This window comes from Gossypium hirsutum, chromosome A05 (genome assembly GCF_007990345.1).
Source record: "Gossypium hirsutum isolate 1008001.06 chromosome A05, Gossypium_hirsutum_v2.1, whole genome shotgun sequence".
In the NCBI taxonomy this organism is placed as follows: domain Eukaryota; kingdom Viridiplantae; phylum Streptophyta; class Magnoliopsida; order Malvales; family Malvaceae; genus Gossypium; species Gossypium hirsutum.
Genome location: NC_053428.1, coordinates 97,320,693 through 97,337,731, shown reverse-complemented (window position 1 = coordinate 97,337,731; position 17,039 = coordinate 97,320,693). Strand labels below are relative to the sequence as shown.

At 31.8% G+C, this 17,039-nt stretch overlaps 2 protein-coding genes across 4 annotated transcripts; one reads left to right on the top strand and one right to left on the bottom strand.

The window, feature by feature from the left end:
- The first annotated feature begins 9,133 nt into the window (after positions 1–9,133).
- On the top strand, positions 9,134–9,822 carry LOC107959883 (uncharacterized). The gene is made up of 2 exons (XM_041114200.1): positions 9,134–9,313; positions 9,412–9,822. Exons 1-2 carry the CDS (start codon positions 9,227–9,229, stop codon positions 9,511–9,513), a joined length of 189 nt encoding a protein of 62 aa, XP_040970134.1. The 5' UTR covers positions 9,134–9,226; the 3' UTR covers positions 9,514–9,822.
- A 72-nt stretch (positions 9,823–9,894) lies between these two features.
- LOC107959881 (WAT1-related protein At2g39510) lies at positions 9,895–13,530 on the bottom strand. Of its 3 annotated transcripts, XM_016896049.2 has the most exons (7): positions 13,152–13,529; positions 13,002–13,064; positions 12,611–12,727; positions 11,153–11,390; positions 10,650–10,811; positions 10,305–10,456; positions 9,895–10,215 (listed from the first exon to the last, which is right to left on the bottom strand). In XM_016896049.2, exons 1-7 carry the CDS (start codon positions 13,343–13,345, stop codon positions 9,999–10,001), a joined length of 1,143 nt encoding a protein of 380 aa, XP_016751538.1. In that variant the 5' UTR covers positions 13,346–13,529; the 3' UTR covers positions 9,895–9,998. The 3 variants fall into 3 exon arrangements, with proteins under 3 accessions (XP_016751538.1, XP_016751539.1, XP_040970133.1); XM_016896050.2 differs by lacking the exon at positions 13,002–13,064 and having other exon boundaries at positions 13,152–13,530; XM_041114199.1 differs by lacking the exons at positions 12,611–12,727; positions 13,002–13,064 and having other exon boundaries at positions 13,152–13,528.
- Positions 13,531–17,039: the final 3,509 nt, after the last annotated feature.

Below are 17,039 nucleotides of genomic sequence, written 5' to 3'. Positions count from 1 at the left end.
TAAATCTAACAACTCTAATTTTCCCTCCAATAAAGAAAAATTTGGCAAGAAAAAGTTTGAAAATGATCTTCACAATCTAAAAAGATCATTAAAAATCTTTTTACAAAAAATTCAAGAGAAATTATTGAAGAGAAAAACTCAAAGAAGATGCTTTGAATGAATAATAAATTATCTGCAATGAAGATGCTTTTATATAAGTTAACTAAGTGTGTCCTAAGTATATTAAAACTCTAATTAATTTAACAATAAGTAGTTTTAAACTAAATTTTCTTATTAACATAAAACTCTTAAATAAATAAATAAATAAATAATAAAACTTAATATATACAATATTAGACTTATATATAATAAAATTAAGCCAAAAAAATCAAATCTATTATGATTTAAACTCGAATTAAAACTCCGAAACTTATAATTTCCGTAATAATCCCATTCAAAAATTTTACTTGCACAGTATTTACTAAAATGATCATAACCTAAGATATCAAACTCAAAATCGAGTGATTCAAAGTGCGTTTCAAAACTAAAAGATAGCTATTCGAACGTTATAAAGAAATCTCAACCCAAAAATATCTGAATCTTATAAAAAAAGTCCTCACAAATTGACTAATTTTCCAAACTTAAAAATTGATAACTTGAATAAATGATATTTAATAAATTTCATCTCATTTATCATCTTGTATTTAAGCGTACTTTGCTGCATCGGGCTATGAACTTAATATCACACTTGGCTATATATAAATTTTGTTGTGAATAAATAATATATAAATTTTGATGTGAATAAATAATTCAAGCATAGATAAAAATATTAATCCTTTAAATAAAGAAATAAACTTTTTTACGTAAAAAAGTAATTTTTTTCCTGAACGAATGCAAGTACATTGATTACTAGTGTTTGGTAATTTTCAAGTTTAAGATTTTAATAAGACGTGATTAATGAAAATGTGAATGAAACTAATGGTTACATAAAGTGCCACTTTAATGTGGAAATTCAATATCTTAAACCTTATCCTTAGATTTTCAAATGAAAACAAAATTAAAAGAGCAAATGAAAAAAGAATTCACAAGTAGAATTAAAATGGTAATATTTTTTTAATTTATTTATTAAAATTTAAATATATTAAAGGGGATCTATGTAATTATCTTAATTTATTGATTTCAATAACAAAATAGTCACTCAATTTTTAACTTAGTCACTCAACTTCCAAAAAATAATAAATCAGTCACTAACGTTATCGAAAAATAACAAATCAATCACCTATTAGCATTTTTAGTTACAAGCCTAACAGGATAGGTGATGTGGCTAGTTAACTTGTCACGTTGTACAAAGAGCCTAATGGTCTAAGGTCTGGACAAGTTTAGGGAAAAGAAAAGAAAAGATGGATTGGGATTAAGGAAAAAAAAGAAAGGATCAATTGGGATTAAGGAGAAGAAAAGAAAATTGATTAGGATTAATATTTTAGGGTTTAGTGTTGGATGATTGAAGGGTTGAAACTTTTAGGGTAAGACTAAGATGGAACGATTGAAGGATTGATATTTTGGGTTTCGAGTTTAGGGAGAAAAGAAGACAACAAAAGATATTAGTGATTAGGGTTTAGGGCCACAATGGTTAATAGAAGAGAAGCAACCAATGTTATTGCATCCACTATATCAGGTAAGTTTTTTTGTTGGTTTATGATTTTTTGGACTTAGGGGGATTTGAGTTTAGGGTTTTTTTGGGGATTTGAGTTTAGGGTTTTTTGGATTTCTTTGTTGAAAAATGTTGCACTTGTATGGGGTTTGTGCAATGTGTATGTTTATTATTTGTATTAAAGTGTATGGCGGATTTTGATTTCTTTGGTTATTAAAGTGTATGGCGGGTTTGGATTCTTTTAAAGTTATTGTTTGCTATGTGCATACATATAGCTTTAAGAAAGAGACAAATCAATTCATATTTTTATGACTATTAATATCAAGCTTCTTTAAGTTCAAATATGATAAATAAGTTCCTAATTGTCAAGAACATTTTTTAAATGTTGATTCAAATATGATTATTATTTGTATCAAAGTGTATGATAGATTTGGATTTTTATAAAGATATTGTTTGCCATGTGCATATAGATATCTTTAGGAAAGAGATAAATCAGTTCCTATTTGTATGACCAACAATATTAAGCTTATTTGGATTTAAATATGACAAATCAGTTCCTAGTTGTGAAACATATTTTTTAAATGCTAATTCAAATATGATTATTGTTTGCCATGTGCATGGTAGAAATGGATTTGATTGTATTAAAGTGTATGACATGTGCATGACAGAAATAGATTTGTTTGTTTTAAAGTGTTTGCTTATTATACATGACAGAAATTGATTTTCTTTTTTTTTTTTTGTATTGAAGTGTTTGGTTATTATCTGTCTTTGCCTAGATTGTATTAAAGTGTTTGGTTATTGTCTGCCACTGCCTTTATTGATGTGAAATTTATTTGGAAGGTTTACTTGATTATGAATTTAATAAGAGTGAAGAAAAATTGTTTGATTTTGATGTGTCTGATAGTGACAATTCTGAAACATTAAATAATTCTAGATTGAATGTAAGAGATAAGGTTAGGGTTAATCTAGATGGCTTAAACATGGGTGATGTAGAAGTAGAGGAACTGTCTGATAGCGATGATTCTGAAACCTTAAATAGTGCACATGAATCTGACTTAGATAGCCAAAATTGGCTTGAGTTCATCTTAGAAAGTGACATGAATAATCCAAAACTTAAGGTTGGAATTTTATTTTTGACCAAAGACAGTCTAGAAGAAGCTATTAGGCAGTATGCTCAATAGTTATTTATTAAGTTCCCAATAAATTATCAAAAGAGGTTAAAGGCAATTTGCAAGTCAAATTGTTCTCTCTAGACTACACCCTAATGACCCTACTGACCAGACTTGGCAAATTAAGAGTTTAAACTCTAACCATACTTGTTCTAAGGTCTATAAAAATAAGAATATAACCTCAGCTTGGTTAGCTCAACATTATAAAGACAAGTTCATTGTTGATCCTGATTATTTTTTGACATCATTGCAACAAGATGTCAAAAGAGATTTCCTTTGCCTTGTCTCACTAACCAAATGTAGGAGGCTAAACTTAGGGCAGTGGATTTACTTAAAGGAGGTTATAAGGCACAATATGAGAAGATATATGAGTATCTGTTGGAGGTTAGGACCCAAAATGTTGGAACAACAACAATTTGTTATCTGGACAACAGGTTGCTTCAAAGGATGTCTGTCTGTCTGCAGGCATGCAAAGATGAGTATAAGGTTGGTTGTAAGAGGATAATAGGTTTAGATGGAAGTTTCTTGAAGGGATACTTTGGTGGCTACCTACTAACAACTGCTGGGATAGATGCAAGTAATGGAATCTATCCTATTGCATATACTGCTGTTGAAAGTGAAAATCAAGCATCATGGTGCTGGTTCTTAGAGTTGCTCATATTGGACTTGGAAATTGTAAGCTCATATCAAATATCTTTCATGCCTGACAAACAAAAGGTAAAACTCCATTTGTTTCTTTTGTTATATGCTTTTTCTGTTTAGGATGTATGCTAAAGAATTAAATTGTTTATGTTTTATTTGCAGTGACTTGTAGAAGCAATATCCATGTTGTTTCCTAATACAAAAACAAGACACCATGTTAGACACCTACATGCCAACTTCAAGAAAGCTTGTTTAAAAATAAAGGAATTGGAAGATTTGCTTTGGAAAGCTACCAGAGCAAGCACTCCAAGAGATTTTGAGGATGTCATGGTTGAACTGAAGAATACCAATCAACATGCTTATGATTGGTTGAAAGGAAAGAACCCTACTTACTGATCAACGTCCCACTTCTCATTTAGGAGTTAGTCTAACATGTTGGTGAATAATCTTTGTGAATGCTTTAACAAGGTAAAACTCTATTTATTTTCTATATGCAGTTCATTAAGGAGCAAGTTTCATAATCATTTATGTTACCTATTGGTAGGTGATATTGGAAGTAAGAGGGAAGCCCATTCTGACCATGATGGAAACAATTAGGACCAAGATTATGCGGTTGATTGTCAAGAAGAAAGAATAAGCTGAAAAAATTGAAAGAAACTTATGTCCAAAGATCAAGAAAAAGCTAAATGTCAATATGAAAGATTCGCTGAGGTAAATAGATCTTTTTTAATCTATATGTGTAACACCCATAACCCGTATCTGTCGTCGGAACAGGGTTACGAAGCATTACTATAGTTTTCAGAATATTTACAAATAATTCATATCAATTACTAATCATTTTTCGATATTATCCATAATGTCCCTAGGATGGACCTTTTAGGCCCAAAATGAATATTAGGATCGGGTTGGAACTAATTCGGGAACATAGGAAGCTTTTTATGAAATTTAAAAATTTCTCTCATGTACAAGGGTCACACGCCCGTGTGGGTAGGCCGTGTGAGCAGTGACACAAGTCACACGGTCGTGTCTCTAACCCATGTAACTCTCTGACTTGCAAAACGTGAAGGTGCAGTTTTCACACGGCCAAGACACACTCCCGTGTTCTAGGTCGTGTGGAAAACACAGCTGAGATACACACCTATGTCTCTGCCCGTGTGCTCAATTCTGAGCATTCTGTTTCTCAAATTTAAGATGTAGAAGACACACGGCAAGACCACATGCTCATGTGCTTGGCCGTGTGTCATACACGGTCAAGACACACACTCATGTGCCTACCAGTGTGGACGAAAAGAGGGCATTTTAAGGCTACTTTTCTAACCCTTTCCAATATCAACCTACATATAACATTTCCTTATACCAATACAACCCAACCAAGCAGCCAAATCAAGTCAAATATCAAGTCTTAAACCTAATGTGTCATCGTACTACTCATTTACATAAACTTACCATGTAATTCCGTTCATTGACTACTATTAGATACTATTAAGTACATGTATATAAACTAACATATATGTATAGGAGCCATTCATAACCATATTACATGTTTACTTCCTTTTCATTCAATCCTATACATGCCATATAAACCATAAGTTGTATTACGAAATCTACCGGTGAAATCTGGATAGTGTGGCCCGATGTATTGATCCGATCCTCCGATCTTTTGTTAATCTAAAATGAACATTTAACACACAAAAGTAAGCTTATGAAAGCTTAGTAAGTTCATAGGCTTTAAAATAAATCTTACCGAACAAGAAATAACGAAACATTAAACAGAACATTTCATTAATATTCCTTGCCAATCACAATATCAAATGATGAATTTACTTGATTGAGCTCAATATCACAACTGATCGAATTCTATCACTTTAATTCATATAACACTTACCAATTCTTGTCAAATTAGAGAACGTTTTATGGATTTGAGTATATCGTTTGCTTAATGCCATAGTCCAACTATGGTTTTACACATATATTACCATGGCCTTGCCATGGTCTTATACATATCACAATGCCATAGCCTCGCTATGGTCTTTCATTTAATTACGACGCCATAGCCCAGCTATGGTCTTACACGTACACACATATACTGCTATGGTCCAACCATGGTCTTACGTTCACAATGCCATAACCCAGTTAGGGTCTTTTCACTGAAATGCCATAGCCCAGCTATGGTCTTATATTCCACACTTTTCCATGGTCCAACCATGGTCTTATCCATCAATTCATCACTGGTCACGGACAATCGTACTCAATCTTGCGTCCTGCTCAATTTGAACTTTTGATCCGATTTTCATATTTTACAATATTTATAATTCAATAACAAAAATATGAAATAACACATTATATCATTCCTAAATTAAAAATTAAACAATAAAATTCAACCATATGAACTTACCTGGGTCAATTTGTAGAAGTTGTAGGAATTCAAGGACTAAACGACAATTCTCTCTTTTCCACGTTTATCTTCGGATTCTCGATCTATAATGTAAATTTTTCCATTCATTAGCATATAATTCAATTCTAATTCACTTCACAATTTATACCCTTCAATTTTTTGAAATTACACTTTTACCCTAAATTTTATAGTTTTTTACAATTTAGTCCCTGCTTAATTTGCTCATCAATTGAGCTATTTTTTCTCAAATTAATGCTTTATATATTTATTTTTAGCTACTATACAGCCTTTGATATGCATAATTTCAACACCAAACCCTAATTCACAACTTTTTCACAATTAGGTCCTAAAAATCATTTTCTATTAAAATCACTTAATAAAATCATCATATAATGAAATTAAAGCTTAAAATACATGTTAGTTCATCATAAAATTCCAGCATTCATACATGATAACTTTAAAAATCACTCATGGAATCAAAAACAAATGAATTCAATAGTTGGACCTAATTGTAAAAGTCCCAAAAACATAAAAATTTCAAAGAAAAAGCAACTCACATGGTGAAAAAATATGAAAAACCTGCTTGAGAACTCTCCTATGGCATTTTGGTTGATGAAAAATGAAGAAAAATCTAGATTTTTTTTCAATTTAATCTTTGTTTTATTTGATAAATTTACAAAATTTCCAATTTTGCCCTTATTTCACATTGATTTCTTACTTATTTCCTTGCCCTTACCATCCAGCCCATATAATTTGGGTTTATTTTCCTTTTAAATCCTTCCATTTTAGACACTTAAGTTGTTTAATCACTTTAGAAAGTTTTGCACCTTTTACAATTTAGTCCTTTTTAATTAATTAACTATCAAAACGTTAAAATTTCCTAACGAAACTTTAATACTAACTAATTAACACTCCATAAATATTTATAAAAATATTTATGGCTTGATTTATAAATTCGAGGTCTCAATACCTCGTTTTTGACCCAATTTATTTTATAAATTCCTTTAAATTACAAAATTCACTAATTCAAAAATACTTCTAATGCCATACTTGATTCATAAATGTTAATTTATTAGATTCTTTAAACTCACTCGTCAGATTTAATGATCTCGAATCACTGTTTCCAACACCACTAAAAATTAGGCTGTTACAATATGTCTTTATTCTACCATCACATGCTAGTGGGGCCCATCACGTGCTATCTTTACTTGAGTATGATATGTTTTAGTGATTATTTTTTAGGTGTGTTCCATCACATGCTTGTGGGGACAGATATTAGGTTGAATGTGATCTAGATAGTCAGCATGTGGTGGACCTAGTTGAGAATTCTTATTCCTACTAAAATTGGGATATCACTGACATCCCTTGTATGCATGTGGTGGCTGTCATTCATCTAAAAGATGAAGACCTTGAAACTTATGTACAAACTTGGTACACCAAGGAAACCCAACTTGCCATTTACTCCAACTTCATTAGGTGAGTAAGGGGTCCTAAGTAATGGGAGTTTGTGATGGACATGCTGCCAATATTGCCTCCTACACTAAGAAGGCCACCTAGTAGACCTACTAAGATCAGAAGGAGAAAACCTGATGAACCACAAACAACAACAAAACTGACCAAGAAATGAGTGGAAATGAAGTGTAATAAATGTAATAAATTAGGCCATAATAAGAAGAGTTGCAAAGAGGAACTTGACCAAAACGTTCTAGTAAGTCATCTACCTTGGCTTCATTAGTTTACTTTTAATATGCAAAGTGTTTGATGGATTTCACTTGTTCGTGTAGGTCACAAGACACAAAGTTGATGTTCATAACCAAGTGGTTGCCCCAACTCATCAAGAAGCTACCCCAACTCACTAAGAAGCTACCCTAAGAGAAAAGTATTCGTTCAAGAGGAAACCAGTGTCCAACCATTGTTAGATGAATGTCTTCTACTCAAGAGTCATTTGTCTTAGACCCATCGATGAGATTGTGAACCGAAAGTTTATTTTGTTAACTGTTTTGAGTTTATTGTAAATTTGCCTATTACTACTACTGATTTCTTAACTTAGGCATATTCTTTTTTTTTTGTAAATTTAACTATTATTTCTATTGATATCTAAACTTAGACAAATAGTTAGTAGAATTTTTTTGCAAATTTTTCTACAATTAAAACGAGTTCAATTGTATTGAATTGTAGGCAAATTTGACAATAGTTTGCCCTTCTTTTTGTAAATAGTTTGGCTTTAATTAATGAATGAAGTATAATTTCTAGCAATGTTTTATGCTTTTTCCTTCATCCGTACAAAATATGTAAGTATTGCCAAAATTGCATGGAATATATGTTTCGTCTCTTTTATCCTATTTTCCTGTGGATGTCACATTGTTGTATACTTATAGTTGAAAATGTAACTTGTGGTGATGTTGGATTTGTATTCCATTGTTGTATCAGTTAAGCTGCTTGCTTCATATTAGGCCATCATTTAATCGGTTGTTGAGTGACAATGGGTTACACTTGTTCTGTTTTATAGATTTTTAATGAATTTCATTAATGATATTGAAAAATAACTGCAACTCTTATCTAATCAATATCATTAGAGAGAATGTAAAGAATTTAGTTTAAAACCCAAAACTAAATAACATCACCATAAACTGGTTTTCCATTTCAACAACAACAACGATACTAGTTATCACATAAGCTGGTTTTTCATTTAAACAATAATATTACAAATAACAACACCACACACCATGCTCTTCTCTTCCTTCTCTTCACTTTTTTTAGAAGACCCAACAACACAATTTGTGAATAGGGTGTCAATGGTGGATCAAACTAGGTGAAAAAACAACATTGATTTTGATGCCGACTTTCATACTTTTTACACCCAAAAAACCTCCTACTTGGGTTGTCATTAGACCAAAAAATCTTTAAATTGATTGAGTTTCCACAATAGTACACCGGAATCACGACCAACATCCCCATTTCTTCTCTCTTTCTCTTATTTTTAAACGATAAATGTTAATTATGTTAAAGCTTAATGTTATTTTGAATTTTTTGGTAGAAGAATGATTCAAACTATACTATTTATGGGATAAAAGAACAAATAAATCACAACTTACGTTAAATATTATCTATTTTTTTAATAATGCAATTACTGAATTAATTCATGTAATAATAGAAAGAATAATTTAATTTGACTTTTATAATAGAGAAAGGACATTTATTGGTTAGGTGGCAGCATCTGATAGGAACTGTATCAAACTGTCAGGGAAAGAAAGCATAGAAGAGCTCAATCCAAACGAAACAAACACCCCCCCCCCCCCCCGTGAAGAAAAAAAAAATCTCGCCTTCCACTCCAAATCCAAAAATCCCAAAAATACAACAAAACGAAAGGCTTTATTGGATTAGGGTTTTATGGCAAAATTTGATGTCCAAACTCTCATCAAAGACAAAAGGTTCTGGTTCGCTTCTTTCCTCATTGCTTGGGCCGCTGCTCTTCAGGTAAAATTTTAACAAAAACTGATCTTTGATTGCAAAAATTCTCCCATTTCTGGGTTTCCAATCGTTTAATTGGATTTGAATTTTTTTTGGATTTGAAGGGGCATATGATGTGGATGCAAAGGCAGGACTCTTTCAAGCAAAAATTCGGTACACCAAATCAATCCAAGGATGATGAAACAAAAAATATGTCCCAAAGTTGAATCCATTGGTTTGTTTTGAAATGCTGTTTTGTGATTTGATTCGTAGAACAATGATGGGTATTTGGGTTCTAGAGGTTATTAAGGTTCTTCTTCAGTTGAACCTTAAAATACTCAAAATGAATCATCGTCTGATTGTGAAGAATATGCTCAAAAAGTTGAAGGAGGATTGATATCATAAGCTTAATAGATTGTAGTTTTGGAGATTTGATTACATTATTTAGTGCTAAACTGTTATTTGACTAATTCAATTGAATATTCACTGATTTCTATGTGGAATAAAATTTGATTCACTGTGAGTGAATTAGATCATGACAATGAATAAGTAAGAAGATTAAACACCAGAACCCACTTTACAATGATTTTAGTTATTATAGCCATTCATTAGCTTAATCTCTACTTTGCATTCTTGGAGAATTTAGGGTTCATAAAACTTGTTTTAATCTTTAAAAAAAAAAACTGTTTCTTTCTCCTGATTTTTCATATCATCAGACATATTCATCAGTAGGTGTCACTTTGTTGGAGGTTAAATCCAGGACAACAAGTTCTTGATTTGAAACCTTTGTTGTCTCATCAATGGCGGGAATCATTTTCAGATCATTTGATCCTTCCATTTGGATGTCTTGATTTGATGACCTTTGATCCTTGCTTTTACCCCACAAAACCAGATAAAGGCCAACAACAATAACAATGGCTCCAATAACCCTATAAAAAAAGAATGACACCATAATTACAGAAATTATGAAACTTTCTTGCAGTTTCCATGGCGGAATTTAATGGAACTGATAATTTACCTTCCTAAGTAGAGTATCTCTGATAAGATAAATGAGCTAAAAATTGCAATAACTACCATGCTTAAGGGACTAAAAGCAGTCACGAAAACAGGCCCTCTGGTTTTCATTACCATCCCTTGAACATAATAAGCAATTCCAGAACAGATTACTCCCTGCCACCACACCAAACATTCGAGTGAGTGTCTGGTATGTTGAATTTTTTTCATACCTTAGTGGTGTTAACTAATTTGACTGAGAAGAGGGATCAAATTATAGAGGGCAAATCTCTAAATTTTGAGTATTGATAGAGAGACCAAAACCATATAATATGACCGTACTGGTGCAATCGCGGAAAGAGGTTCTTACACTGTAAACAGCAGCTAATAGTTTAGCATCCAAATGAATAGACCAAACAGCAGCATTACCAGCTTCCATGGCTACAGCTACAATGCATCCTTCAATGGTGCCCACCAAGCAGATTAAAGCTGTTAGGGAAAGCTCAGCAGGGTATGATTTTAGCGTAATGGCCTACAAAACAAAACCACGCATTACATCTTTATGACAAATGAAACAAATACTGTCCACCTTCCATACGTTCACTGTAGTTAATCATAACATCTGTTAAATGCCGTATCGTAGGCATACCAGTAGGTATATCGTTTTTGCTTTGACCCTTTAGTTGTATCTTGTAACATGTTGGTATTCACTGATACAGACTTGTACAGTTTGAAACCAAAACGAAATGCTACTCATATCCTTTCATTTTACCTTGAAACCCCTACTAACCAATATAGTCTAAACTAGAACACCAACAACCATCACCGCAGCCGTGATAAAAGAGAAAATGAATGTAAATGTAAAAGGTTTACTTGTAGAATGATGAAAGCGGCCCAGCTGAAACAACCAATGGTGATCATGATAGCTCCTTTGATGGGATATTGGTGAGTTGCAGCACTGGAAAAAGCATGGTCATCATCTGATTTAATCCATGGCAACTGCAACATTGGTCCTTTTATCAAAGTCATTAGCATTGCTCCTCCCACACTCACAATGGTTCCTATTATCTTTGCCTGGCTATGGACTTCTCCTATATTAACCTTCTCAAGCCTGCCAAACAAATTATATATATATATATATATATATATTCAACCATCTTGAGGTATTAATGAGTTGGAAAGAAATTAGATTAAGTTGAGTGTGTATAGTATCAATATTATACATAATTGTCCAAGTCTAACCTGATTTGACAATTTGAACCTCAAAATTTTTTTTTATACAAGCTCACCCATATTTACATATAATATAATAACTCAAGTCCATTAAAAGTTCACTCATATTACTTTCTTAAAAAAATTATTTGTACATAATATATAGTAATTATATTTATGTACTATTATATAAATTTTCCTTTATCAATTAATTTTAAAAATAACATAACTTTTAAAATTTACCTATAATATAATATATTTAATTTTCATATGATGTAAAATACATAATATATAAAATAAATTTTAAAAAATACATATTACAAACTTGAACATATTTTAAATATTGGAATCTAAGTCCGACACATAATTTAAACTGGCCTAACTTTCTTTTTACTCAAATCTATTTTTTAAATTTAATATTTTTATTCAAACCCCTTAAAAATCGAGTGAGACTTTAGATTTTAAGTGAATAACTTAACTCTTGTACAAAATTAACAGCAAAAGATGTTTGAGTTCAAATTAGACCTATAATCAACGTCAACATCATTTGTATTTCTCCAAGCTAAACCAAAAGTTGAAAATTTTGAGCAAAATTTAAACCTTTGACCAAACCTAAACACATATATAGATGAAATTATATATGTTTATTGGTTGGTTAGGTTTGCACTGAGCCAATGTATGGCTTCAGAATTATTTAACCTATTTTTTGAGTCAATATAAATGATGTTAACAACATACAAAGACTCGGTCAAATTTTACTTGGACTAACGAACACCTTTCATTTCAAGGATGACGTAATATATTCATATTTAATATTGTCAAATTTTATATATTTTTTATTGAAATTTTAAACATAAAAAAAGTTATCGTATTTTACAATACTTACGGTATAATATTATATTTAGTATATAAAAATAAATAAATATATTATAAAATGGAAAATTGATCATATTGGTGGCTTTGAACGTTAGAGTTAAACTACAGCCCTAGATTTTTTTTAATCTTAAAAATTTTGTCCAAACTTTTTTTAAATATTGTACTAATTTTTAGGTTTTAAGGTGCCCTTTCCTTGAAATACTATACAGTTGCATATACGAAGGGGATTGGAAATTTGGTTACTTGAAGATCCAGGCGAAGATAAATGCAAATGCAGGAAGAACATTGCACATTGCAGATGTAAAAGTTGCTGAAGTATACTTCATGCCACTGTAGAATAAGTTTTGATCGATTGTTGGCCTGAAAATCAAGTTAATTGGTGTTATATTCAGACCAATTATTCGATAAGATCATCGATGTCGGCCTGTGACAAGTCAAGCAAGTCATTGAGATCACGGTATATAAAGGCTAGGAACCATGTGAGAAGGATAACGGAAAACGAAATTCCGATGCCCGCTAACACCCTTTTTGTTTTTCAAAGGATTCTCGATCTTTGCCTACTATCTCGAAAATTTACTCGACTTGTCAACGATAGACCTCTACAATGGTTAGGAACATAAAACTTGGTACTTACTCCAATAACCCTAGTAACAATATCTTAACAAAGATAGACAAGGTCATTTTTGGCCTAATCTTCCTGCAAATGAGCCATTGATTTAAATGATGGACAATCACAATGAATAAATATAACATGATTAAAAGTATTGGTCGAAAAATATGAAACCTATCATAAACAAGGGCGAAAGGAGCAATGACGAGAGTGGCGACGGCGTGGCGGTAGACGACCAAAACATGTTGGCTCATGCCTTGGTTTAAAGCATACTTACTGATTAAAGACATGCCTGCAAACCCAAACTGCAAAAGGATTACAGCTACAAATGGTTTAGTTTGATCGAAAATCTTGGCCAGATAATCCATTAACAGTGTTGCTTTTTTTTTTTTTTTGGTTTGGTTTTGTCAAACTCTCTGTTTTCTTCAACAAGCTTTTACATTGGTGTAAAAAATGAAGCACAATCTCAACTTCCTTATATACACATTATTTTTCATGCAAATATAATCTGTTTAATTATTTATATATATGTAAATGTTGGGATTCCACTAAAATCAACTGTTCTGAAGATTATATAATAATAATTAAAAAAAAAACAAACAGTCTCTTTTGTTCACATAAAAAAAAATCTCAAACATAAAAAGATTGGCAACTAAGAGCAAAGCAAAAGCAAAATAAAAGTAGTGGTATTTGCCTATACGAAACATTGTTGAGTCCAAGTAGATGACTTTCACAAAATCTTTTTTATTTATAAATTCTTTTTTTTTTTTTTAAAAAGTTAGATGTGATTAATCATCTATTGAATCTACTCATTTTTAGTTTTAAAAAAATTCTAAAAGAATGGTGTAGGGTAGAGTGTTGATTTATGTGTAAGGAAAGATTAATATTTTTTAATTTTGTGACACTTTATTAGGGTTTAATTTATTATTATCTAAATTTATAATTTTCTTAAATTTACTCTATTATCTACAAAATTAAATTAATTCAATTTTAAATATTTTAAAATCAATTTTACAACAACTCATTTCCTATATCATTAAATTATTTTCAAATTAATTACATATCACAAATTAATTATAATTATTTGTCTTCATTAGGTTTAGGTTATGCTTGGAAATAAACTAAGCCTAAACTAAACATGCAAGAGCATTAACCAAACAAACATAGGACAAATATAATCAAATCATCAACAGGGATCAAACTACATAGGTTAGAAAGTTTGTCTAAGGACTAAATTGAATAACTCAGAATACACACCCAAAGACCAAATTGAATACATCAAAAAGCACATTTAGAGACCAATTTGAATAGATCAAATAACAAATCCAAAGACTAAATTGATTAACTTCGAAAACTCTTTAATTAGTTTACTAACCTTCTTAAAATTAAAATTAATTTATTAAAAATAAACATATAAGTTATTGTTAAAACTTGAACGACGCGTTTGTGAGGGCTTTCACACATTGTTTATCCTCGTTAATGAAATCACGATCGGTGGTGGCTATGTCTATAAGAGAGGCCCTCACTTGGCTGAAAGGTTTCTCCTCATTAATGGAACCACAATTTGCGATGGCTATGTCTATCAAATAGGCCCTCACCTGGATGAAAGGTTTCTCCCCGTTAACGGAACCACGGCTGGCAGAAGCTATGTCTATTAGAGAGGCCCGCACCTAGCTAAAAGGTTTCTTCCCATTAATGGAACCACGGTTGGTAGAGGCTATGTCTATAAGAGAGGTCCTCACTTGGTTGAAAAGTTTGGGCTTGGATAATATTGAGGTGGAGTCGGATTGTTTGGAGGTCGTTATAGCCTTAAATTCGCAACAATTTTACTCTTTCAAGTTTGACTTGCTTTTACACGATTGTTATCTGTTGAGACTTCAGTTTCAACATTTGTCCTTCCGTTGGACTCATTAAAATGCAAATAAGGTGGCTCATCAAATCGCTCGGGTGGCCTTATCTTCTACAGTCCGGTCTTGCTTTAGTTCTTGTCCTCTTTTTATTTTTCATGTTCTTATTGCTGACATAAGTGCTTTGAGTACTAGCGAAGTTGAAGGGTGTTAAGGCCGAGTGTACGGAGTAAGCATGTTGGCTTGAGATTTAATTGGGTTTGCGTTTATTTTTTTTTTAAAATGTTTTTTAAGAACACAAGGATTGATATTGATTATTATTCAACATAATTTTTTTTAAAGTGTTATTTAAAAAAATATATAATTTAAATGGATTTTTATTTATTTAGACTTAATTTTTTGAGATTCTAACATAGTTATTCCTATTCTAAACTTTTAAGTAGATTAAAATTTTCTTTAACTTAAGCCTAAAACTAATTTCATCTACCCTAATTAATATTAATCAAATACATCTAACCTAAATACTAATCAAATTATACCTAACCCAAAGGGAAATCAAATTAAACTAATCTAATTTTATAGTAAAAACTAATCTAAATTTTATTTATCAATGTAATTAACTCAATTAATTGCACTAATTACTATATCTTACCGTATTAATTAATAACACAACTAATAATCATATCAATTCAAACACATGAACTAACTTTGAAAGCAAGAAATTGGTAGCAATAATGGGTAGTATTAGCAAAACAACAAATTAGTAGCAATAATGGGTAGTATTAGCAAAACAACATTCAAGATTCAATATAAAAATAGATTATATCATCAAGAAAACGTGAGAGAAAGCAAAGAAGAAAAGATAAGAAAACTGGGAAGAAGTTTGATATATGATGCATCTATTTCTGACTTGTACAATTATGCTTTTATACAAGGGACTTAAACTTTATCTAGCTTGCAAACTACTTAACCTCTTGGTACAACAAACAAACTAACAAGTAACCACTTAGTATACGGGTCTAACTTTCCAACTTATGCTCTAGTGTTCCCTTTTGACTTCTCTTTTCTTAACAAAAATTCTCCAGCAGAACATACATCAAGCTTCTTTCAGAAATGACTAAACACTAGAACAGATAATGGCTTTGTCAGTATGTCTACAACTTGCTCACATGCAAGGACATAGTTAACCCCAAGCTTATTTTCAGCTACACATTCTCTCACAAAGTGTACTTGTAACTCCACATGCTTTGATCTTGAATGGAACACATGATTCCTTGATATTGCAACTACATTTGCATTATCACACCAAAAAATAAGCACATTTGACACACTATAGAAAGTTCATGCAACAATGATTGCTCCTAAGCTAGCTTTAACACACTACTTGCAACATTGCGATATTTAACCTCTAAAGTTAATAAAGTAACCACGAGTTGCTTCTTTGAACTACATGATATTAAATTGTTTATTAGAAATACTACTATTATATCCCTCCCAAATTTGTGACATGTGGTAGCATGGCAGGCCACTTGAGGAGCACCCCCATCCGTTGAGGACCGGAAGGCCATTAGAAGCTCTACTTTTTGATTTAGCTACTAGACCAAATAGGAGAAAGTTTCTCAATGAAGTTAGCCATCCATTCCCTCTGAAAGGTCACCACCACTCGTTCCTTCAAGCTCTCGATCTTCTATTAAGAACATGATCCTTTTCGTTACCAAACTCCATGTGGATTCAACCACTCCGTACCATGAATTAAAATGAAATGATAGGATACATTCCATTATAGACATCTTCGTCCATCGTGGACATCCACCCCATGCGTGCCACAATGATGGTTTAATAACGGATCCAGTACGATAATGCCACCTAAGATGAGACCTCGCCTATAAATAGTCCTTAAGACGACGAAAAAGGGATCAAATCTTTAATGCTCTTGCCTAAACTTTGCCACTTTACTCTTAGCTTTCACCTTTTTACTTCCACTCTCTACACTCTTCGACTCTCCACCTAGATAGGGTAAACCGGCCTCCGTCAACACTATCATTCCCTCATTCGTGTCTCCTCTTTGTTGATCCCACACATCAACAACTACAAATTCAAAAGTGGACATTTTATCATCTATGCTACTTCTGAGTCAACGTTAGGATAAGCAACTAGATTCAACTGTTTAACAAGTCTAAATGCAACACCATAATCACAAGTCTGTTTGAGATAC

Bases quoted from the DNA above. Each gene is read 5' to 3' on its own strand.
- LOC107959881 (XM_016896049.2), bottom strand. From the start codon at position 13,345: ATGGATTATCTGGCCAAGATTTTCGATCAAACTAAACCATTTGTAGCT. The intron at 10,812-11,152 runs GTAAACCTTTTA...TTTGTTTTGTAG, and splicing joins CCGCTTTCATCATTCTACAA to GCCATTACGCTAAAATCATA. The intron at 10,457-10,649 runs GTAAGAACCTCT...GTGTGGTGGCAG, and splicing joins TATTAGCTGCTGTTTACAGT to GGAGTAATCTGTTCTGGAAT.
- LOC107959883 (XM_041114200.1), top strand. From the start codon at position 9,227: ATGGCAAAATTTGATGTCCAAACTCTCATCAAAGACAAAAGGTTCTGG. The intron at 9,314-9,411 runs GTAAAATTTTAA...TTGGATTTGAAG, and splicing joins CTTGGGCCGCTGCTCTTCAG to GGGCATATGATGTGGATGCA.